The sequence below is a fragment of the Papaver somniferum genome, chromosome 11 (assembly GCF_003573695.1).
Source record: "Papaver somniferum cultivar HN1 chromosome 11, ASM357369v1, whole genome shotgun sequence".
NCBI lineage: Eukaryota > Viridiplantae > Streptophyta > Magnoliopsida > Ranunculales > Papaveraceae > Papaver > Papaver somniferum.
In genome coordinates, this window is record NC_039368.1 from 62336562 (window position 1) to 62362058 (window position 25497).

Here is a 25497-nt window from a genome sequence, read left to right on the forward strand (position 1 = left end):
GCCTTGGGTATCAAAGCTCTACTAAGCTTCCCTCGCCTCGATTCAACTTACATTAGCTCGGATTGATTCCAGAGGGGTATGCTCAAATTGTAACGAATTCCCCTTCGAGAGATAGAAGCTGGTCTAGAAACAATCTAAGTGGAGCCATCATGCTTTTTGTTTGCTAGATTTTATAGGTTTGATTTGGTCGAGTCGGCCTTGTTTGTGATTTTGTAGAATTCCCTTGCAATTAAGAATGTCAAACTGGTATAATAGAAGCCAATACAATGAGTATCGACCTGAAGTTTAATATGAACATCATCAATTTTATGACCATGGTGAGAATAGTAGTTGGGAACGCCAACCTTTTCAAGGTTATGGTTCATACCATGGTGAGCCCAATTACTATCCACACGCGAATTTGTCTTACGAGCAAAAATCTTATAATTCCTCTCCTCTAGATGAGGCGCGTAGGCTAATTGAGTCATCACGTCGTAGGTTATTTGAGTCAACATATGAGTCAACTGAGATAAATGACTTAGTTATGGACGAAAGAATCGCAACTAATAGTGAACCTTCGATACATGATACCATCAGGAAATCTTGTGAGTGGATTGAGAAGCGTTTGTTAGAGGCGCAGAATGCTCGATATAGTGTTTCCGATAATACCCTTGAGAATAGTTATTTCCATAATCAGGATGACGAGGTTAGAATTGATAACACTACTTTAGATGAGGTTCAACCATTTTCATGCTATTATAATAACGATTGTGATGAGGATAGTGCTGATGAAGAATCAGAAAAATGTGGGAATAGTGATCAGGAATTTCTTACCCCAATTGAGCCTTATAATGATTATATTATTTCTGGTTCAGATCTTAATAATTTTAACAATTATTCACCTATTCAAAAGGACAAGGATTTGACTAGAAATATCCCCGTTTTAGACGATGTAGTATGTCCTGTTTACGAATCCGATAAAGGTTTAGAGGAACCGTTTTATCTTGAGACTACTGTTTTCGAGTCGAACGATTTAGAAACTGTAATTGATGATGGTTTCGAGGAACGGTTTTATCCTGAGAATACTGTTTCAGAGTCGTACGATTTAGAAACAATAGTCTTAGATGAACTCGTAGAGATTACTGAGGATGAACCTGACTTAGAAGAATCAATTGCCCATTTTCAGGAATCTGATGACCTAGGAATTAGGGAGATTGTGACTAGTCTAACTAGAGACATTGAAAACTCTAAGTTTGGGGGTGATTATCATTCTCCATATGCTTTAACTCTTAGAAAGGTCCCTCACTTGGGACTTGACATCAATGCCTCAACCATCTTACAAGATTATCTTCATACTCGCTCTCCCGAACCTCATAATGTCCAAGAAGAAGTTCAGTCGTTAGAAACCCATCCTCTGGTAGATGTGGTTAGCCCAGGAAATAACACCAAGTTTGAATTTATTTTCCCACCAAATAGTTTTCTTCTAAATGTGGGAACGTTTGTATTTAAAATGAGTCGAATATTAAGTTCTGAGACTAAGCCTAAGTACTTTAGGTTAATAGAATCGACACATTTTCCTAAGAATGACCACTACTCTCACTGTGGTCAATTATGTAAGTCAAACCTGATTGACTTAGAGGATCCTCAGTTATTTAGGTTATTATTTTGTGATTCTAAGTTTTTATTTGAGTTTTTCCAGACTCTAGGTTCTAATAATTTGGATCCAACCTATGAGGAAATGCATCCGAGGAAAATATTCTATTTAGACCCTTTCATAGAACCTGAACCTGAACCGCAAATAGCGATAGTTATCAGGAAACTAGGTAAGGGCATGCTAGTATTGTTCATTTCGTTGGTTCACAGCAGTTTCCTTTTGTCATCTCTTTTTGGTTTTAAAGACCCACAATTATTCCGACTACTTTTATATTGTTCGAGTTGACTAATCCTTTCCTAAGTCTGGCTGAAGACTTTAAACTTAGCACTTCTTGGGAGGTAACCCAATCTCATGCAACACAGTAATATCTTTCCTTATCTCTTTTGCTTCATTGGTAACAGTTTCTCCTTGTTCATGCTTTTAATTTTCTTTAGAACATTGAGGACAATGTTAGATTTAAGTTTGGGGGTATGGGAGAAACTTTTTAGTTGCATTATAAATAAACTCCAGAGCCTAGAAATTTATGCATATTAAGGATATCACTAACCAATCTAAGTGGATGGAAGCATTTTGGTTTTAGGAGTTGAGGAACCAATCTGATTAGATGGAAACATCTAAAGAGTCTATTCATAAAAGCACAGAGCTCAGGTGTTATAAATAACATGATAGTTTCACCATATCTCGTTGAGTCCTTTTCACTTCTATTTTTATTTTATTTTGTTTTTAAACTATGTTTCTCTAGGTGATAGGTGAGGCCCACAATTCAAGTTGTTACCAATGCTAGGGTGAATTAGAGTGATTGAGATACCAAAAAAAAAAAAGTTGAAACAGTTGAAAAAAAAAAAGAGATGAAAAAAAAAGAGATAAAAAAAAAATTGAGACCAGACCATTTTACCAAAAGGAATAAACTCAATAAAGTCGACCACTGGTACCCTTGTATATGCCAGTTGTGTTGACCTAGAGTTAGGTTATCGACCACTGGTTCCCTTGTATATGCCAGTGTGTTGATATTAGTCAGACTAGTACCTCAATCCATTAGGATAGGTTCATTTTGGCGGAGGCCTTCAGACAGATATGGGAAACGCCGTTCACTTAGTAAACATCAGAACCATCTATGTTTTTCTCTATATCCATCTTCTTGATCTATCCATGTGATTAGTTTTGACTCCGGATATTGATGTCCATAGTGCGACTATCTGAGTAGAGCTCTGTCACTTTATATGAATTTTAATATGCTTGAGTGCAAACTCGTGTACATCAATTGGAATTTCGCATCAGGGTACTTCCTCTTGTAGTCAATAAGTATGCCAACCAAGGAGATTCTTTAGTGCCTTCCAAGGTTCGTTGTAGATAGCTAGGATCTGTAGTATTAAGGTTTTGTGGGTATATCTCTTGTAAGCCCTCCCGAGACTATAACTCGGCCACTAGGGCCACCTAGGGGTTTAAAGGCTTATTGCATACGCTAAATGCAATCGACGATGCCTGCGAAAGTGAGTTAGGATTTTATTTTGTAGTTTTGATTTGCTCGGGACTAGCAAATAATAAGTTTGGGGGTATTTGATAGACGCATTTATGTGTCTAATATAACTCATTTGTTATATTGTTAGTGCTCGATATCGTACTTATTTGGTTATTTTATTTATTTGTAGGTGTTTTTGGAAGAATAAGGCTTTGTGGCGAAATTGGCTAAAAATGCGGCATTTGGACATCCGTTGATAACTACCAGAAGCACCCCAGAAGTATGTTGGAGACACCCCAGAAATACCCCTGAGGAACCCCGAAAAAGTGCGGAAAACATCCCAGAAGAATTGCTAAAGGCATCCTTAAGTTGGATAAGGGGCACCCACTTGATAAGGGGTGACCACCTGTTGTTCGCACCCCATCAGAGGATAGGGAGACACCCTTCTTCTTCACGTTCAAAACAGAAAAATGGCGGGAAATTTGGAGTTCACAGCAGTAAATTAGAGTTTGGATTTTTGACGTGATTTTATGAGATTCAACACTGGATTTCGATTGGGCTGGACTCTAATAGACTTAACTGGGCTTCTATGGGAAATTTCCTCGATCCAATTGGGCTGGAATAGCCGGGAGAAGAGATCAAAGTCCAAATAGGATACCGCTTCTCTGTTTAGGGTTCAAGAATTGTTTGAGAGATTTATGGGATATTCTTATGTAAGATACACGTCAAATCAGTTTAGTCCAAGTCATAGAAGAGATTTGTGACGAGATAATAGCTAACAAAACAGTGGAACGCAACAAAAAGGGAATTATTCTCCCAACTGCCCGTAAAGAATAATGGGAAGTTTCAACGATTTCGATCGAGTTTCTAGGGGATTTAAAGCTTGTAAATAGTTGGGTTTATGTCATAGAAGGGTTGGAAAAGTTTTGGAGAGAGTTTAGAGGTCAGGAGAGACGAGAGAATCGAGTTACAGAGAGATATTGTTGCTGCTGCTGCCGCCATTGAAGACCTTCAAGAACACGAAGAACAGACAAGCTAAGGCAGTCATTTTTCAACAGTCTTAAAAGAGAAACAGAGTGTCGTTGTTTTACAGCAACAAAAATATATCGTTTACAGCTACACTTATCTTTGTAACAGTGACGCTGTAACACCATTACAGCGTTGCAAACTTCTTTTTACACTATTTCATCAATAAAAACACCTATTAAGTCATGAACAGATATTTTGATTATGTTTTTGGGATGAGGAGCTAAACCTATTAGCCGAGGCAACGGAGGAAGCCATTGTCCCAGATTAATTGGTATAATTCTATTTTTATTATTTATTTGCAATATTTTTTATATGATTATTTGCATGGAATTGAAATAGATAAATTGATTTTTATTGAGTAGTTGTGAATTATTTTGATGAAGCATGCTGGGTTTTTTAAAACTTTTGATGTTTCATACTCTGTGATTACAATTATTACTTCAAAAATTTATTATAGGCAAATATTAGAATCACTTGAAAAGGAAAAAATTGCATGAATATTGAATAGAATTTATCATTTAATGGGACAATGGTGGAATCCAGAGTCTTGGTGTTTTTCTCTATAACTTTGAACAACTTTATTTAATTGTCTAGTTTAATTTAAATCTAAAAATTGTTTTCTTCACAAGTCTGAAAAGAACCTTTTTACCACTACTACAATCACTATTTGAAATCCATCATGCTGGCTATGGTGTTTTTTCCTGGCAAGGAGACCTTGGGGTGTGCCAAGAGATAGATCAGTCTTTTTTGGTTACAAAACTTCTAAGGCCACAAGAGTTTGTACCGTACAAGTAATAATCTAATTCTAAGATTGTACATGTTATTTTAATTACGGATTGTTAATTATAACAACAATATTTTTATAATTTTTGTATAAGCATGTGGTCCCGAAATTGAAAAACCAGCAGAAGAAGTTTTGTTCGATGAAGGGGGAGCACGAAATGGTGGTAGCCTTTTTACAATCTTAGGGGTTATGGCCGGAATTGAATCTGCACATAGAAGATATGATGTTGTTACTGTATGTGGAATTAGGGAAAGATTCTGGGTTAAAACCATGACTTTTCATCTCTCATTCGGCGAGATGACTATCACCCTGAATGATGCCCACCAAATTACTAGTCTTTCATTTGAAGGAAAAGCTGTAACAGAGGGTTTCGACAACTCTATTTCTTTTAAACCTCTTCACGCCTTGGTAGAAGACTTTCTTATGTGAGGCAAAGATGAAAGAGATGAAGAGTTTAAGATCGGTGGCGAAGCCAAACCTAGATAAAAAAAAAGGAAATTCAGATAAACATGTGAACCTTCTGAATCAGTTCTTATTGCAAGAAAGACTTGGGTCGTTTGAGGGGAAAGTTTGGGAATTATTCTTGATGAAGTGGGGGTCTAACAACCTCACCCAATATTTCGCTTAACAATCTGTATGGACTAACTCCAATATACTTTCAAGAGAATCAACTAGACAACCAGACTCAATCTTAAGAAAAGTATATCAAGGAGTTATATCTCAATTTGTCGATTCAATACTTACTCAAGCAAATAGCAATTTGCGAGTCTAATTGAATACAAGAGAAATTAACTTGAACGGTACCAAAGATCAATGTTCAAGGATCAATCAATTTTAATCAATAACCAAAGGTTGGATTTACCAATTGATCGATTCAATGCACAACCTATGATATTTCAATTATATAACAAAATATAATGCGGAAAATAAATAACACAGACACCAGAAGTTTTGTTAACGAGGAAACCGCAAATGCAGAAAAATCCCGGGACCTAGTCCAGATTGAACACACACTGCTAAGCCGCTACAGACACTATCCTACTACAAACTAACTTCGGTCTAGACTGTAGTTGAACCCTAATAAATGTCACACTGATCCAAGGTACAGTTGCGCTCCTTACGTATCTGATCCCAGCAGGATACTACGCACTTGATTCCCTTAGATGATCTCACCCGCAACTAAGAGTTGCTACGACCCAAAGTCGAAGACTTTAATAAACAAATTTGTATCACACTGAAAAGTATACAATAATAGATAAACCTGTGTCCTACAGAAATACCTAGGAGTTTTGTTCCGTCTTTTGATAAATCAAGGTGAACAGGAACCAATTGATATACCGGACTTATATTCCCGAAGAACAGCCTAGAAATATCAATCAACCACAATAATCTTAATCGACTAGCGAAACAAGATATTGTAAAATCACAAACGATGAGACGGAGATGTTTGTGACTACTTTTATATCTTGCCTATCAGAGAAGTTAATCTCGAGCCAATTTTACAATTGTACTCGATACGATAGAAACAACAAGATCATATCACACAACTACATAGAAAATAGTAGGGTCTGGCTTCACAATCCCAATAAAGTATTCAATTTGTTAACCTACAGGGTCTCGGTAGAAACCTAAGGTTAAAGGAGAATCGACTCTAGCTTATACAACTAGTATCACACAGGAGGTATGGGGATTAGGTTTCCCAGTTGCTAGAGTTCTCCTTTATATAGTCTTGAAATCAGGGTTTGGAATAAATGCTACCTTGGTAACAAAGCATTCAATATTCACCGTTAGATGGAAACCTGATTAGATTCAAGCTAATATCTTTTAACTGTTAGATCGAACCTTAGCTTGTTATACACACATGAAATGCATGTTCATTTAGGTTTGTGTAACCGTACCTAAAGGTGTACACCTAGTTGGTTCAACAGTAGTTAACCAAATGGTTAGCCATATGAGCACTTTCATATCAACCTTATTCATCTTCACCATAGCTAGTCCAAATGACTCAAATGAACTAGTTCGAGAATTGTTCAATTGCTTAGATCTTATAGAAGTATACAAGATACAACCGAAGCAAAATTGGTTTTGATTCACTCGAATCGATTCATGAACATTATATCCACGGTTTGCAAATTACATTCCTTATTATATAAATGTCATAGTTCATGAATAAACCAATTTTAGAAAGTAACACACTTAAGTATGCGTACGGGTATGCGTACTTAATTAACCGGATTTGAGTTTGTTTTGGTTTTCAAACTCAGTAGAAATTCACGGACATGAACTTTCCGCTAGTATGCGTACAGATACGCATACTTAGGTAATCATATTGAGTTGGTTTTGATTTCCAAACTCAGTAGAAATTCACGGTCGTGAACTTCCGCCGGTATACGTACGGGTCAGTCTCCATCAACCATTTAGTACACACACAAGTATGCATACATTTGGTTCCCGGTTTTGGACTTATACACTAATGTGCGAACACACTATATGCTTATATCCAAATATGGTTACATATTCTAAACTCTTTATTTCAATCATTGAAACATTCTTAAAGGATGTTATATAGTGGTTATTCACACACTATATTTCATCAAAGCGATTTTCAAGAGATTGAAACAATCAACATGACTTTCGTCACTTGTAAAGATGAACTTGGCCAAAGCGAAAGATTACCAACACATATTTCGAGAAATAGATAAGCGAGATAAACTCGGCTCGAAATAGCAAATGTGTATAATTGAAGTATATATAGCAATACGACTTTTGTCTCAAGATAGGAGATAGAGTAGATAGACTTTTGAGTGATAGATAAGTTCAAGTCTCCACATACCTTTTAGTCGATGAAGATCCACCAGTTCCTTGAGTAGTTCTTCGTCTTTGCATGATGAACGTCGTGGATTCTAGAGCTCAACTACACTTTCTATCCTAGTTTGAGACTTAGCTATAAGTATACTAGAAATCAAGACTTATAGTTTTGGAAACTAAACTTGGGATAGCAACGCTTGCGAGTTCGACAGCGCAGTGCTCTAACACTTTTACCAGAGAAAAATTTGGGAAGTTAGTGATGGATAAAGTAAGAGCTATACATACATCTATATCTTACTTGTTAAACACTTGGCACCATCGTTTTCCCCGATTTTGCGGTTAGCATGGGCAATGCTTGTTATCTACAGTGGTTAGAGAATCTCAATATTGATTCAGAGACAAACGTAGTACTGAAGAACTCGTGGGGCGTCCGCACCTTTAATTTCCTGCTTACTTGTCAGTCTTTTCCAAGCTTCGAGGTGGAACAAAACATAAATTGCGGGGAATGTTGGTCTTCTATAAGTAAGTTTTGTTTTCCATTTCCAATTTTGTTATAATATTATATTGGTTTGTGTCCAATCTTTTATTGATTTTTTTTTGTAGTCATGGTTTTAGGACCATTTTAAAGGCTTGAGGCCTCTCAGAATAGTTCTTGGAATCTCAATAAACCTGTAAGAAGCAGATTCCCCTTCTCAGGGACCCAACAAAAGGGCAAAGAGATAAATATGGTTGGGATGAGGACTACTTTGGACAGTTTGACAATTGAGAAAGTGGTGTTTGATTTATATTTGAGACTTAGTGAAAATGAAGATGATGATCGAAAACTTTCCAATGTGGCGACCTACAATGGACTATTGTCTTATCCAACCAGGTTCATGATTTACAATCCTTGTAGGGTTTTGGACAGAAAAAAGTAACCGAAGAACTTGTTTTTTAACTGAGCAAAATAAACTCAATTTTTACTTCTAAGCACGTGAGACTGACCTATGAGCCACCACAATCGATTGACCATTGGAATGCTGCACTCAAAACCAAACATGTACGCAAGCGCTAAGTACCTCTAATGACACTTCCTTACCTGAGTTTGCTTTTCTTATGTGATGAATATGGATCTGAAAGCGCTACACTATCAACACAAGGTGGATAGTCCAAATTCCAACGAAGAAAATGCTTGGAAGAATAAATGCATTGTGGTGGTACAAATACTATTAAGTTTATTTTTCTGTAAGTTTTTGAAATTATAAATGAGTAAATTTAAAATTTTGTGGTTTTGATATGAAAATGGATGGACCGAATTAAGTGGGTGGTTAAGGACATGAACCATTGCATCGATATTGAGGATGTGTTGAGGGTTGAACATCCAAGAGTACCGCAAAATCGAGTTCAATATTTCCTAACTCTAATAAAGGAACTCTCTATGTGTATGAAGATGAAGATGACGAACCAAGACATACCAAGAGGACTAGGGCTTCTTCACCTTGTGAGGAATCAGATACACCACTGCTTCTTCATCTGGCGAGGATGTCCAAGAAAATATTGTTGTCCAAAGCAAAGGTTGGGGTCAATGTGGTAGAGGTCAAGGTAAACATAGTCGAGCTCGAGATCAAGTTATAGAAGAGAAACATGATGAGGATTCCGATAAAAGTGTTATGAAGTTATAGAGTTTGGTTATGGATATTTATTATTTTGAATTTTTATTATCTAAGACGTTGTCTAGTGTTTGATAATGGATCTGGAATGGAGATATTGCAATTTTTCTTTAGTTATCCATATTAATTTAGCATGCATGAATAAAGTTTAGTATTTTCATTTATCTAATTCTCAATATAATGAGAAAGAAAACACATAATGAAAATTCAAGATTACTTATGGCTAGGTCGATAATTCACAAAACATAGTGGTGTAGTCTTTATAAATATGCTCTATTAATAATTAACTCATTATTAAGGCTAGAATCCTAGCCGTAAATTATGACTTAAGGTGGGGATTTCTAGTCGTAAATGATTTTATAGTCAGGATTACTAGTCGTAAGTGTCTCTGAATAACTCAAAAAAATTGATCCATTCTTACGCCTAGAATTTATAGCCGTAAACAGGTTTACAATACAAATTTCTAGCCGTATGAGCTTCCGGATAACTATTTTTTTCGCCATTTCATATGAGTAGATTTCCTAGACGTAAGTGTCGTATAGTGATTAAGATTTACAGCTGTAAATCGTGCATAAATTTAGAACTGCATGTCTAAAGGTTTGGATTCCTAACCGTAAATCCGACAGAACTACAACCAAAATGTTTATTTCTTTATGTCTAGGTTGACGTAAACATTTCTTAGTTGTAAGTACTTGGATTTAATTTTATGGAACATTTTATTGGCTAGCTTTTGAAAAATAGTATCGTTAAAAAATTAGTTAGGTAGTTGTTTGAAGAATATAGTCGTTGCACATCTTATTTACATAAAGTCCACCTGTATATACCCATCCTTTTAGATCCATAATCTCCCCCAGAAACACTTAGAGTCTTCATAAACGTACTATACTTAGAGATGGATCGATCCAATTTTACTTTGAATGGAGACTTATCTCTTTGCAAAACTATTACTATGTTATCCAAAAAAAGGAGAAGAACGAATGCCAGGTGGTTCAATTAATGTTAGTTATTGGAAAAAAATATTTATGAAAACTTTTGTAGTGAAACTGGTAATACTAATAACAATGATATAGATCAATTGTTTTGTCGATTTGGAGATATACGAAAAAAGTTGAAGAATATATGCCTTTACTTCGTATTTACGATCAACTTCGATTTAGAGCTGTAGATTGTAATTTACAACTGAAATGTAATGTTTTCCCAACCACACATATTAGTGTTACGGCTAAGATTTCATAGTGTCCCAACCGCAATTACTGTAAAATAAATCAAGATTTTTATGTACTTTAAGCGATTAGAAGCAACAAGATTGTAATGAGAATTAAGTTAGAAATGTTCCTGACTATTTTGAGAACATGTTTCTTCATACTTTTCTTTTAAAGATTAAAAAAAGAAAGAATCAAAAATGTCCTCTTCTTCGACTTTTTTTCTAGATAAAAAAATAAAAGAACAATAATTTTCAAAAAAATACACATCAAACAATTAAGCTAATGGGTATCTCTTTCTCTTCTTCTTCTTTCCAACAAAACCATAAAAAACAACCCTTTTCTGCTCAGATCTGGTCCAAAAATGGACCAGATCTGAGCAGATTTCTTCATTATTCCTTGCTTTCTAAGTTAGTTAGTAGATTAGTTTAGTTTTTATTATGTTCTCTACGTATCTACACCGTTTTGGTGGTTTTATCTACTCTTTTGAGGTTTATCTTCGCTTTAATGGCGATTTTGGGTTATTGGGTTGGGTTCTAAGATCAATAGTGATGCCCTACAACGACGAAATCTCCATCTTCGTTGTCTCCAGCGACGAACTCTTCATCGGAATCTGCATCATCAACTTGTCCGGTGACGAAATCTTTATTAGTGGGCTTTTTGACTACGGGAGCTTCATCACTATTTACAAGAGATTTGAGCAAATCACTCCTACTTTGGGAGCATTTCTTTTTAAAGAAGAAAAACAAACTAAATGGTTGAAATTTAATTCCGAGAAAAACCATCCTTCTTCCGATTTAATCGGATCTTATTCATACCTGTATTTGTCTCACTCCGGTAATCCTTCTCTTTCTCTTGTCGAATTTCTCGGTATTGTACTCTTACGGTATGTTCTTGTTACTTTGTATCCTCTTATTTTCGATTTTAAACTCATTGTAATCTTGAAATCCCATTAATAAAAAAGTTCCTTGTTTATCAAACAAACAAAAAAAAAAAGCCAATTAAGCTAATATAATCGCTAATCTTATATTTGTGTATTAGCACAAATTAAATCGAGGGCATCTTTGCCATGAACAAATTATTAGGATAATTTTTTTTTGAGATTGTTACTTGATGATCCTTTTTGCCCTTATTCAATCCTGAGATGCCTGCCCACCCACGAGAACGGTGGGTGGGTGTCCCTGCCGCCCTTAAATTAGAAACGGGGAGTAATAAGTATCGTGTAGGGGATTTAGTCCTAGAGGTTTCTTTCACGCGTGGCGACTCTTGCGAGTTGTGTGACCTCTAACCCCGCCATTAAAAAGTAGAACGAATACAGTCCGAGTCGAGCATAGTAGCAGTAGTAGTAAACGGAATCAAAATGGGGAAAGAAGAAGAGAACGTTAACGGAAACGGGACGGAACAAGAGAACATTGACGCCCTGCTTGAGGTACCGCCTCCATCTCTCTAACTCCGCATAATTGAAATTAGGGTTTTAGCTATGGTTCTGATTTACAAACCATAATTGATTCAGCTACTTGATTTACGTGATTAACAGGCGGCTAGATATAATGAGCTTGAAGATGTCAAAACATTAGCATCTTCTGGTGTTTCTCTTAATTCTATGGATTCTGAAGGCCGCACAGGTTTTATATCTTTTACAAGTTATTGTATTTTTTTATAATTGGTTTTATCTCTGCGTTATTACACAATATTTGAACTTAAGGTTGTATTTCATTTCAAGAATTTAAGATAATTAATTTAAAAATAATAGAAAATTTTAGTGATGATGTGTTTTAATTTGTTCAGCAAGGCTATGAACTTGCTTGCGATAAATGAGTTAGATGAAATTATGACCAGGGTGTGAAAATTACAGATGTATAAACCGTAAGGTATGTTTGGTTGGGTCTTCCAATTTGGTTAGTTAAGGGCTACCCTCAAAATAACCCTTTGTTTTTTAGTTAGGAGACTACTATCAAAAGACTCCAAATACCTACAAACTTGAGATTAGGTTACATTCTAAAACTTGTAATTTATTAGGATTTCTTATGCTGCTACATCTTTCATGTAAAATGTGAGCCTCTATGAACTCAAAGAAAAATTTCCACTAAATGTGGGTATTGTTGGGAGTTGGAAATATTTAGTTTGTGTTTACGAGCTAGGTTTTTATGGCCCCTTTCAGTAAATAACGAGTTGGAAAGATTTATTTTGTGTTTAAAAGCTAGGCGTGGCTTTTCTCCTTTTCATGTTTCACACCTTTAACCGCTCTACGAAGCATTGAGCAACAGGAAGAGATGAAGCTGAAAACAGATTTGGATACTCCGGCCTTGAAAACTCAAAGAGTATGGAACTAGTGGACTATTAGTAACCTAGAGTGTAATTGATAAGCAAAATATAACTCAACACTTGACAAAATGAAAACTTCAGAGGTTGCTAGGCACATAGGATTATTTGCTTATTCTCTTTGGTTCTTTGTCATGTGCATCCTATATGCCATTACTCTACTTAGATATAGTATTTTATGGTTTTGTTTACAGCGTCATCTCCATGTAGTATGGCATTATCTTGGTCCTTGTTTAACTTGCTTTTTCGGACAACTACTTTCAGCACTTCATATGGCTGCTGCTAATGGTCATCTTGGCATTGTGGAGTATCTTATCAAAAGTGGGGTGGTGAGGAGGCTAACTTATTAGATTTCTCGCTCTTCTTATGTTATGCACACTTTTAGTTACTGATGCGTGACTTTCTGATAGAAAATCAGTCATACTATTTGTTGTGTTTTGTTTTCTTTAGGCTATGCATCTTTATTTTCAATGAGCAGACTTAATGTATGAGACCACATACCTGTAGATCAGTAGCATTTATATGGAAAGGATATTGTTTTCCACTTTCAGGCTTTTATACACATTCAGCTAGATAATGTGTTCTAACAAATTCATAAGATTGATCCAAGATGTGCTGTTGTCTTCGTTACTTTGAAGACCCAACTCATGGGTCTCTTGACATAGATCATAATACAGCACACTAGAAGGTAGGTTGCGAATAATCCATGCTTTGTCATGCCTTTTAAGGCTACATCAGTCAGAAAAGTTTGGTCCTTACTTTGCTCCCCTTATACGTTTTTGTATTTGTAGGTTCTTTGGTTTTGGATGGATTAATATGTTCTTCTTTCATTTTCTTGTTATGCTAATTGGTCTGAATAGAATTAACACTGTATGACCAATTCATATTCCATAACTTGATCTAAGCATGTGATATGTTGAAATTTTGATAGCTCACTCTCAAATGAGCATGTTCGATGCTTTTAATTGTCATGTTTCTGACATTTTCACGTCAAAATGCCTCTTAAAGATCTGCCTGACTCGAGAATCCTCTGTGATGCAGGATCTGAATGTCTGTAATGCAGAGAAAAATACTCCTCTTCACTGGGCTTGCCTTAACGGGCGTATTGAGGTAATTATAGCTTTTCTCTAAAAATTTTTAGACCTCTTTGTTTTCTCAAAGATTTAGCAATTGTCATCTCTCAGGTTGTTAAAAATTTGATCTTGGCTGGAGCAAAGTTATCCTCTCTGAACAGGTGCATTTCAAACACTTAGCATTATCATTGTTACTGGATGTAAGCACCTGCCTTTGCTTTTATCTAAAATATTTTGATATCTGGTTTTGGTTGGCCATGATCGGACTCCAATGGATGAGGCTGTGACCCTGGCAAAGCTGGATGTGATAGATGCAATTAATGCTACAGTTGCACAACTTGAACTTAGCGGTGTTGCTGTTTCCTAATACATGTGCAAGGGGTTAGCTGTGCTTTGTACTCATATATCTTCACCTTTTTCTTATACTTGGATTTTTGTCAGTAGTGCCTGGGAGTATTTGGTGCCAGATCCTGTTATTTATAGAGTTCAGTGTAAACTTTCTGCGTAGCTCCTTTCCATACATCAACATCAACTAACTGAGTTTTTTTACTTCTACTTGTTAAACACTTAAAACCAGAAAATTTTATTGTTGGGTTGACAGTTTATATTTTGTTACACTTACTAAGTTGCAGTAGAGTCTCCACTGAGATGCTTGATATTATTACGAATTCATCAATGTATCAAGTGTTAGAAGTTAAACTCACTTAACACTTTATTAGAAAATGGTAACTGGCGATTCTTCTCTCTGCAGACAAAACTCTTAACTGCCCAAACTTGTTACTCGTCAGTTGTTCTATCTGATCTGACAGTGAATGATGAAGGATAAAAAAATAAAAGCAAAGAAGAGTCCAGGATGAAAAGAGTTTAGACCCTGACGGTGACTGTTTATCAAAATGGAAAAGTCTTCAAGGTGACGTATGTAGGTTGACGTCAAGTTAAATGACGGATAGCGACAGGCTACCTAATAGAATCCTATAAATGGTTAAGGTTAGTCATCTTAATGAAACCCTAAAACAACCTACTCTCATCGAATTACTTTTGTTGGTTTGATGAATTTTCATCTAACTTTGAGAAGTTTCTCAAAGCCGACTTCATCAAATGCATGGTAAATGAACAAACAAAGACCAGTTTAGGGTATGGGATGAATCTAAAGAGATCAGGAGGGATTTGGTTTGTTGATTCTCTTCTAGTCCAATAGGAGGTGGGCAACAAGTCAACATATAAGTTAGAATCTAAACTCTAAAGAACGAATTTACATGAAAAGCTTGTGTGCAAAAGTTGCATATTCTTCGCCACTACCAAATATCTGTCTTACTGCCAGGGTCACCAAAATGTATGAGAACGAATTCTAGTCCGTGCGAAGGTGGATGCTAAATAACTTGACAAGAACAGGCGTTCTTGATCCATGCGCGACTGGTGATGGATCAGATTAGATGAGTCATACTCCAACTTCCCCCTTGCGCGTTTCGGAAACTATGATTATTTATCACACTAAAACAATGGGTGCCACACATGCACCCTACACCAACTTGAGTTATAGTCTTGTTTGATTATATTTGCTTTTTTGGACCCTCAAAAAAGTAAGGGGTAGTGTGATTGCCAAGAGGATAATGAAAAGAAACAACAAAAGGGAGGTAGTACCAGTAATTCAGTCCAGAATGTAGTTGAGTAGTGCAAAGAATCCTCCTCCAATTGCTTCAAAATTCAAACAACAGTAGCAGCTTACTTTACTTCACTTGGTAAACACAAGATATTTGTTATCATCAGCTTCATTGAAAAGGTTAGAAGAGTGGGGTCCTCCATTTCCATCAGTGGAGTAGACTATATACACACTATGGAAATGGAAGGAAGCTGCAATGTCAAGCAAAGCAAACAGATAAACTAAAAACAAAACAAATATCTCAAAATCCACCCACTCTACAGAAAGAAGGAAGAGATAATGTGCAAAAGTAGAATTAACTCTTAAAATAACTCAGACAGTTGTTTTTAGAGTGAGAATGGGAAGAAAATAAACATAAACATAAACATCATCATCATTTTCATCACTATCATGATATCATCACCATCTTTCTTCTTCTTCTTTCAATCTCACCTAACACCAACTTCTACAATTTCCAGAACACATTTTCCATTCTTCACTTGTAAGTAGTCTCTCTCAAACACAAGTTATTTCAGGTACTTATTTCTTAATAACATTCTCATTGTTGAATTGCCAAGAATAAGAAGCTGAAAATTACACCTGTGAAGAATTTGAGTTGGTGTTTTGAAATGGATTCTTTTAATGGAACAACTGAGTTCTGTTATGATCACAATTCAGAAACAGATGGTGAAGGTGAGTTTTCCGCGCTTCTTGAAATCTATGTGCATCATGCTAGAAACATACACAACATATGTATTTATGACAATCAAGATGTCTATGCGAAATTCTCACTTACTTATAGTCCAGATGAAACCCTTTCAACTAAAATTATTAACGGTGGTGGCAAAAACCCTGAATTCAATGAAAATCTTAGAATGAAAATAACCCAACTGGACGCAGTTCTCAAATGCGAGATTTGGATGCACAGTAGAGCGAGAAACTTCATGGAAGATCAACTTTTAGGCTTTGCTCTGGTACCCATGTCTTCTGTGACAGGGAAGGGAAAGGTGACTCGAGACTTTACCCTTTCATCTACTGATCTATTCCATTCACCAGCTGGAACAGTTCAGCTGACTCTGTTTCTCCATACATTGTTACCCACTAATCTCGTTTCAAAATCATCTGACTGTGCTACTAACTCGTCAATAACTTCTGAGGTCGTGTTATTACACCGTAAAAACCCTGAGGTTAACTCAGAGCAAATTGAATACGGGAATATTGAATTTCCTGACGTCAACGTGGCAAGGCAGAATCAACAAATGGTTTCTGAATATTTCGAACGAAATTTGTCTTTGAGACATGTTGTACTGGGACCTGCTTCTTTTCTCCATCTTGGAGCTTTCTCACAGCATGTGGGTGACTATGAAATGACTTTGAATTCTTCTGAAGATTGTGGTGAATATGTCTCTCCTAATGGAAGCATTCAGAATTCTGGCTTCTTTGGTTCAACCACAACTAGCTTAAGTGATGATAGAAACTCGAACGATTCAATGGAAAAAAAGAATCGTTTGGCTGGTGAATTATCTAATTCTCACGTTGCTTCAGTCTCTGCTGATGCACATCAGAGTTCTGGGGCATCTCCCGAAACACCAACTTCAAAGACAGAGAATGAAGTACAGAGTGACAAAGATGCTGATTTCTCAAACAAAGAAGATGAGAGTTCCAAAGAACGAAGTATGAGTTCTGTATTTGCAGCTCCACTTGGGAACATCAATCTTGAAGCCGAAGAGACTGCAATGCAACAACAGATAGTTGATATGTACATGAGAAGCATGCACCAGTTTACAGAATCATTGGCGAAGATGAAGCTTCCAATGGATCTTGGCAAACCAGAACATAGCGACAATGGTGATGTTGTTCAACAAACCAATAACAAGACAGATGCGGATAAAAAGGAAGGAAAAAAGAAGGATGGTTCGAGGGTTTTCTATGGTAGTCGAGCATTCTTCTGACTAACATGTTCCTAATAACTTCTCTTTTAATACCAGATTTATCTGCAACGGTTTAAATATTCTTAGTTTATTTTCCCTTCATAAGACTAGCAGTGTGTTTTAACATTTGACAACAAAAATGCTTATTCATGATGCTACTTCTAACCGCTTTATGTAGACGAGAGTGTAGATTACATCCTTCCATCAAAGGCTTAAGAGAATGGAGGGACGCGAGAAGCTTTGTATCTGGTAGTTAATATGTTCTCCGAGCAGAGAGTCTGATTCACCCTAAAATATTTATCTCTACTCCCGTTGGTAATGTTATAAATGTTGCACTTATCTTTCATCTATCTATTGTCTACATACTGGTTTTCTGTGGTCTGATACTTTCCATTGTCCCTTTCATGAAACCCATGCAATTGCAAGCATACAACTGACACTAATACATACCAACATCAGTTAAAATTCAGTCAGTGTAACGAATATCCTATTGAAACGGATCTAAATTTAACATGTTTTGTGTGCATGATTAAATCTATTCTAAATGCTGTGGTTAACTGATCTTAAAATTCATCTCATATACTAGCATCGCTTGGTAAGAAAGCACTGATATAAGAAAAACTTACAGTGTAACAATGAGTTGTAGAGCAGAACAAAATGGATCCCTGTAGAGCTTCCATGACTGTGCGAGTCATACATTCATTTGTAAATCAAGTAGCCGACATGAATCTTTAAAAAGCCTTTTCAGGAAAAACTATCTCAAGCCAATGAAACCACTGTCAAAGATTTGTTTGTTCGGATTACGACCGATGAGGCCTGCATAACAATCACCATTGGTCATAATTCCTAAATGTGTTGATCCCAGAGTTTAGTTTTTCATGTCTACACCATACTACTAAACTTTATAGACATCCAACATCCTGTCATCCTTCTTTGCTTCATAGATATAGGAGGTCCTGAAGGATATATTGTTTAATCGTCTTGTATCTGTATATCAGTATAATTGAATCTTCTTTGCTCTTAAACTTACACCAACTTACATTATTTACATTCAACCTTCTGCTGCAAGGAAAGTACGGCTCAATCTATTTACAGTTAAAAAATTTTGCCCTGGATTTTTCCTTACACCTTGATCTTTCATTATCTTCCTTACCAAATCTACATCATTCCATCTACCTGCTGCAGCATAAATATTTGACAGAGCAACATAGGTTCCAGAATCTTTTGGATTTAACTGCAATATGCGGTTAGCTGAATATTCTCCTAGGTCGACCTTTCCATGAAGTGCACTAGCTGCCAGTAGTGACGACCATATTATTTCATTCGGATCAAATGGCATTTGTTCTATGACGCTTAATGCTTCAGCTACACGCCCAGCCCGTCTAAGGAGGTCAATCAAACAAGTGTAGTGATCAATTGTGGGATCCTTGATCATTTTGAAATATTCATAACCCTCTTCTACCAGGCCTTTGTGGTTGCAGGCTGAGAGAACTCCTACGTAGGTGATATGGTTAGGCTCCAAATTAGGCAAATCCAGAAGTTCTCCAAATATTTCTAGGGCACTTGCAGCATCTCCATGTTGTGCTAGGTTTGTGATCATGGAATTCCATGTTGCTATGTCTCGTTGTAAAGTCTTGTTGAAGAGCTTTTTTGCCTCTTCAATGTACCCAGACTTTGCATACATCTCTAACAAGCTACTACTAACAAACTCAGCAGAACCTATATCAGAACTTAACTTGATAATCTGGCAGTGAATCTGCTTTCCTTCTTCCACTGCAGCTAGACCCGAGCATGAGCATAGGACACTAGAGAATGTATAATTGTTTGGGTACTCATCTAGTTCTTCCCACATGAGAGCGTAAAATTTTAATGCCTCTTGGCTTTTGCCACTCTGAGAAAAGCCAGATATAATTGAGGTCCACAAAACCAAATCGGGTGAAGGTACTCCATTAAAAAGCCGAATTGCATCATCAAAACAGTGGTACTCAGAGTACATCATAATCAGCAAACTAGCAATGGAACCATCACTATTACTGTTATCACCGTAACCAAACTTAATGGCCAAAGCATGAAATTGCTTCCCCTGTTTCTCGCTTTCAGTTCTGATCATTAGTGACTTTAACGTTGCTTGCTTGGTTTGGCTCCATACTCATCTGGAGAGCTGCATAAAATAACCTATATGCCTCAGCCACATGCCCATCTCGAATATATCCTTGAATTGCCAAATTAAAAGCTGTAATATCTTTTCCACGGATGTTATTAAAGACTCTCTGAGACTCTCTAATATAACCATATTTTGTATATATCTCAACAAGAGCACCACCAATATACACATCCACTTCTTCACCTATCATCTTTATGATCAAACTATGAATTTGCTGAGCCGAAAACAGATCAACATCTTTGATATTTTGAAGAACATGGGCCAAGGTAACATGATCAGGTCTCAAACCTGACCCTCTCATTCTAGTAAAGAACTGCAAAACCTTTCCACCACTAAAACTTCCACCCATCGAAGCATTCCAAGACACCACATTTGGCATTTCGATCTCTAAAAAAGCTTTCTCCGCATAGTCCATTCTGTCACATTTATTGTACATTTTGATTAGTGCAGTCCCAACGAACACATCGGATTGAAATGATGTTTTTATTATATAAGCATGGATTTATTCCCCCTCAACCAAAGACGACAAACTCGCCAAAGCAGTTAATATACAAGTGAAAATGAACCCATTGGGCGTTAATCCATAAATCCCAACCATGGATTTGAAAATCCCCACTGTCTCTGCATACTCATCTGCATTGTTATAACCTACCATCATGGAGGTAAAAGCAACAACATCTCTATCGGTAATTAAATCAAACAACGGACGAGCAGATTTAATACATCCGAATTCACTATATATATTGATCAAGCAAGTATTAGTTATCAAATCAGGAGAACATGGTCCATATAATTTTGTCATATATGCATGAATTTGAAAAGCTAGCGAGTAGCTTTTAGTTTCAGAGAAAGCTCTAAGAACCCATCTGAAAGTGAGAACATCAGGTACTAAAGAGGCATCTGAGGTGATCATTTGGAAGAAGAGATTAATGGTAGTGGTTAATTGAGATTGGCTTAAACAAGCTGATAACAGAGTGTTCCATGTAGTTGTGTCTTGAGTTGGAAGAAGTTGAAACAGTTGAAGGGTTTGATCAAGGGTTTTGGATTTAGCATAAGAAGCAAAGAAATTGTTGGTTTGGGTGTTGATTGAAGGCAAACTAGCAGTGGGTTTGGTTGATAGAGAAGATTTTACTAGATGTTTTTGTTTCGATGAGAAAATGAGTACTGGAGTTGAAGAACAAGAACAACTTAACAAATTCATTTGTATTGTTTAATGCGAATGAAATGCTAAGTATGCACCCTTAAACAAAACGCATCACATACACTGTCCTAGGCTCAGCCAGGTCAGCCTCAATCTTAACGGGTTGACTTCATGCATAAATTGCATCCGTCCCTTTTTCCTTAGATAAATGTGTGCTATAAATATCTCATTATTTACGGTAGAGTTTGTATGCATGGCTGGTTTGGGGTTTATCACTACGTGATAAAATAAGATATTTTGAAGTAAAATGAAAATCTTTTTAATTAACTATTTTTGTTAATGGTTAATTTATCCCGATTAATAGATGTCTAATCAGATACATTTTTCAATTTGTAATGTGGAACAAGGTAAAAGAAAGCAATACTAGATTGCTATAAGCAAGAAAAGAAGAGAATTCAAGTAAGAAGAGAAAGATAAGTTTTCTGTTTAATAATTTGATTGAGTAATAGATAGCTCTTACAAGACTTAATCTAGCCTTTATATAGGCTTGAAGAATAACTAAACTAGGAAACAGAAAACTAAAAGGAAATCTAAAAGAATCCTAAAAATAAGAAAGACTGAAACTAGGAAACCATGGAAGCCAAACCTCTAAGCGGAATCTTCTGGAATTGTAGTATTCCCTGCATCAATTTGAAGAGAAGTGAGCTCTGCATATCGGTAGAAAATCTGAGTTGACTCAGTATTGAATTTTTTCTTCTTTCTTATTTCTTTTTCTATCTTTTTTGTTTCGTGATTTAATCTTATGAGTTTAGATTTCTGTTTCTTCTTTATGTGTCAATTTTGTTGAGTAATTGTTACTTTCAAATCCATTATTTCTAATTTAAAAATGGTGATTTCTCTTTTTTTAAATATGCATAACTGATTTTCTTTCAATCTTTTTTGTGATTGCAGTTTGGTATCCTTAAAATGGTGTTTACCATGTCTTTAAATGTGATTCAGGCGTTTGCAGCAGTTGTTCTGAAGCTTTTTGAAGCTCTTGTGTTACTTCAGTTTGCCATTTTTGATTATCTGGAAACTTTTCTCTGCCGATTCACCTGGGAAACTTAGTGTTTTGGAAAATGCCGCGTTAGAGCAAAATTCAAATTTCAGAAAATCCGTTACAAGTCTGTTCCGCTAATCACTCTCGTTATTATCGGAAGTCTGTTCTTTGTCAACCCTTCTTTTTCTGGAGCAACACCTACTATGGAAACAATATTTCAACCAGTATTTCTCTCTCAATTACGAGATATTAGGATGAATATATTTTTGAATTCAATCTTTGACCTAAATTATCTAGGTTGTTTAGACTATAAAGGAGGAATTTATGCTGTTAGTCTTCACCCTAGAGAGTTTTCTTGTTCTCATCGAAAGATCTCACAATGTAAAATGGCAGAAGGAAGTTCAAATGCTGTTTCGGATCTTGCAACAAAATTTATGCAAGCTGCATTGGATCTTGGAGATGTTGAGGAAGTAATTTATCATCAAAGTGATGATATTGATGATAATAAAGAAGAAAATGAAGAAATTAATCTGATTGGGAAGATTTTTATTGAAGGAAAAATGGGTTTGAAGATGGTGGAAAGGTCTCTCACTTTCATGTGGGATTTCATACCGGCTGGAGAAGTTAAAGTTTTTGAGCTAGATGATAACATTATGGAGTTCAAATTCAAGAATGAAGATATTAAGAAAAAAGTATTTGATACTCGTCCTTGGAGTATTAATTTCCATCTTATAAATTTGTTTCTTTACAACTCTTTGGTGATTTATCAGGATTTGGATTGGAATGTTCATTGTTTTTGGATTCAAGTAAGGAAGATTCTGCCAGAACATATGAATGTGAAGGCTATAACCAAAATTGGGAAGATTATGGGTGAAGTTTTGGCTATTCAGCCTGCAGATGCAGTACCAGAAGAAGGTGTCCCAGTGAAGGTATGTGTTCAACTTAATCTGAACTATCCTTTAAGAAGAGGATTAATATCAAAAACTAATGCCGGGACTACTATATGGATTAATTTTTTTTATGAAAAGCAGCCTCATAAGATTTGTCCCAATTGTTATATCATAAACCATACTCAAGGTGCCTGTAAAGCTGCTACTGACTATTTGACTAAGGCTCATGCTAAGCCCCATTATTTTGGAGAGATGAAAGAAGGAGAAAGGAAGAAAATTGTGATTTCAAAAGATGGAGATCAAGTCCCTAATTTCACTCAGAGACATATCAAGAAAGGTAGTGGATTTGTTCCACCAAAAGATGGCTAAGTTATAAGTTCTAGTACAGTTTTTTAAGATGGACAAAATGATTTTGCTGAAGGAGAAATACTGAGTAAGAGGCAGAGAAATGAGGTTCCATGTACACATATTTTGGAACATGTTGAGAATGGTAGTGGCAAACAAGTGAACACACAGACAGCTCATGTAATCACTGAAAAGGACAACCAAAAAGGCATCACAAGGGAGACTCGGTTATCTCAAACTCTTTCTGTTTTTTATTCTCTTTTTTATTTAAATTTCAAAATGAAGATAATCTCTTGGAATGTGCAAGGTATTGCAAATGCTTTTACAAAACAACAATTCCAAAATCTTGTTAAAACCCAGAATCCTGAATTTATTTTTCTTTGTGAAACTAAGATTGATGAAAATAGGATGATTTCAATAGCACAATCAATTCATTATCTTAGCTTCACTGATAGAATTGCTTATGCAGGTGGCTTATTTTGATGTGGAAGGATGGTATAGATGTTGAGATTATTGGTTGTGAAAATAATATAATTCATGTTGTTATCAAATTAGATCCTAGCAAACCTAAGGAACTTGTCTCTTTTATGTATGGTTCTACCTATAATGAGCCTAAGAAAACTCAATGGAATTTCTTATCTGAATTTAGTAAGGATGTTCAACAACTATGGCTAATTTTAGGAGATTTAAATTTCCATTTAGACAAGTATAATAATACTTCAGATAGATGGATTCAAAATAAAGTCAATGATGCTGGTTTAATTGACATAGGCTATGAAGGTAAAGATTACACTCCTATAGAACTGGTACTAGGAAAGCCGGATTAGATATGGCCCTTAGGCCACTTCCAATGGGTGTGGCAAACCAAAGAGTTTGCCATTTATGCACCCACTATGGAGGTGGAAAACATGCAAAACGGCCTGGCTAAGTGGCAAACTTGCCACTTAGCCAGGCCAGGTCAAGTTTCTACCGAGCGGTGGAGTCTTGGTGTAGTTTACACTGTTAGGTGTTTACTAAACCGCTAGCGGCTCCTATTAGACCGGCCGACCTAGTTTACACCGTTGCGTAGAATCTGATCCAACGGTCATAAATATCCCCCTATAAATACCACATTCCTATACCATTTTAACTCACACCTCCTCTTCTCTACTCTTCACATTTGTTAATCTAAAACAAATTTCATCATCTAACTCTTTCATTCACTCGTATTGTATAATTTCTTTAATATGTCTCAATCTAATACTCAATCTAAACAACAAAAGAAGAAGATTAGGGGTCCAAAATTTACCATAGCCGAAGATGAAAGCATTTGCAGAAACTATGTGTTCTTTACACAAGATAGTATCGATGGTGCCAGTCAACAATCTAACAAGTTGTGGGTAACATATTTGCAAACTTTCGTCAAGAAACTATGAACATCAACGAGCGTGATGCAAATGGATTATCCGGTCGCTTTGTTACAATCAACGCCCAAGTTTCCTTGTATGTCGCTGCTATAATGCAAACTTCTCGTGGTCGAGAGAGTGGTCTTGTCGATGTTGATGTCGAACTAAAGTGCCGAACTGATTGGCACCATAAACATGGGACAAATTTTGCTTATGAAAGTTGTTATCATATTTTGAAAGTGTTGCCTAAATATAATCCAGAAGTGTTAGCAAACATGCAGAATATACCTGCGAGTTCACCATACACTTCTTCACCTTCAACGCCAGTTTCACAACCATCTCAATCATCTCACCCCCTTCAGATAATCCATTTTCTTCACCAGAAACCACCGGAAACAACAATTCCAACTTGAATGTCAATACTGCAATTAAGAGAAAATTATTAGGAAGAAATCATGCAAGAGCAGCGAGAAAAGATGCCCAAGAAGGAGAAGCAAGTGAAGGAGGTAGTAGTACTATGGAAACTTTGATAGAGCATCAGAAGACCGTCGAAAAACAAAGAGTTGTAGACCGCAATTTCTTGACTAAGGAGGTTAAAAAACATCGACTAACTCAAGAAAAATTTGTTTCGGACTATGACAAGAATAAGATTCTAAATGCAAACACCGAAAAAATGAATTCCAGACAATTCATGGTACGGGAGATGGAGATGGACAGGTTAACAGAGGAATTGGAAGAAAAAAGAAACAAGAGAAACATGGAAAAACAATTTGGGATTCAAGCTGAATATGAGGATGATGAAGACGACGATGAAGTAGTGTCACTTAATTAATTAATGTATCAGCTTTAATTTTAATGAATATGTAGTACTTTGGTTATGGTGAATGTAATTGTTCTGGTTTTTTCATTACAAATTGTTCTACTTTTTTCATTACATTTAAACTTAAACCATTTCTTTTTCATTACATTAAAACCTTAACTTGACAACATCAATGAAAACATTA

The 25497-nt window shown here is 36.1% G+C and overlaps 5 protein-coding genes across 5 annotated transcripts; 2 read left to right on the forward strand and 3 right to left on the reverse strand.

The window, feature by feature from the left end:
- The first annotated feature begins 11782 nt into the window (after positions 1–11782).
- LOC113323072 (ankyrin repeat domain-containing protein 2A-like) lies at positions 11783–14576 on the forward strand. The gene is made up of 6 exons (XM_026571319.1): positions 11783–11993; positions 12102–12189; positions 13151–13215; positions 13928–13996; positions 14071–14120; positions 14215–14576. Exons 1-6 carry the CDS (start codon positions 11925–11927, stop codon positions 14324–14326), a joined length of 453 nt encoding a protein of 150 aa, XP_026427104.1. The 5' UTR covers positions 11783–11924; the 3' UTR covers positions 14327–14576.
- A 1238-nt stretch (positions 14577–15814) lies between these two features.
- Positions 15815–17910, forward strand: LOC113323043. Its single transcript, XM_026571279.1, has one exon. It carries the CDS (start codon positions 16228–16230, stop codon positions 17548–17550), a length of 1323 nt encoding a protein of 440 aa, XP_026427064.1. The 5' UTR covers positions 15815–16227; the 3' UTR covers positions 17551–17910.
- Positions 17911–18580: 670 nt separating this feature from the next.
- Positions 18581–19525, reverse strand: LOC113324472 (pentatricopeptide repeat-containing protein At2g37320-like). Its single transcript, XM_026572792.1, has one exon. The coding sequence runs from the start codon at positions 19523–19525 to the stop codon at positions 18581–18583; it is 945 nt and encodes a 314-aa protein (XP_026428577.1).
- A 100-nt stretch (positions 19526–19625) lies between these two features.
- Positions 19626–20108, reverse strand: LOC113324473 (putative pentatricopeptide repeat-containing protein At3g23330). Its single transcript, XM_026572793.1, has one exon. It carries the CDS (start codon positions 20106–20108, stop codon positions 19626–19628), a length of 483 nt encoding a protein of 160 aa, XP_026428578.1.
- Positions 20109–20195: 87 nt separating this feature from the next.
- Positions 20196–20894, reverse strand: LOC113324474 (pentatricopeptide repeat-containing protein At3g53360, mitochondrial-like). The gene has a single exon (XM_026572794.1). It carries the CDS (start codon positions 20892–20894, stop codon positions 20196–20198), a length of 699 nt encoding a protein of 232 aa, XP_026428579.1.
- Positions 20895–25497: the final 4603 nt, after the last annotated feature.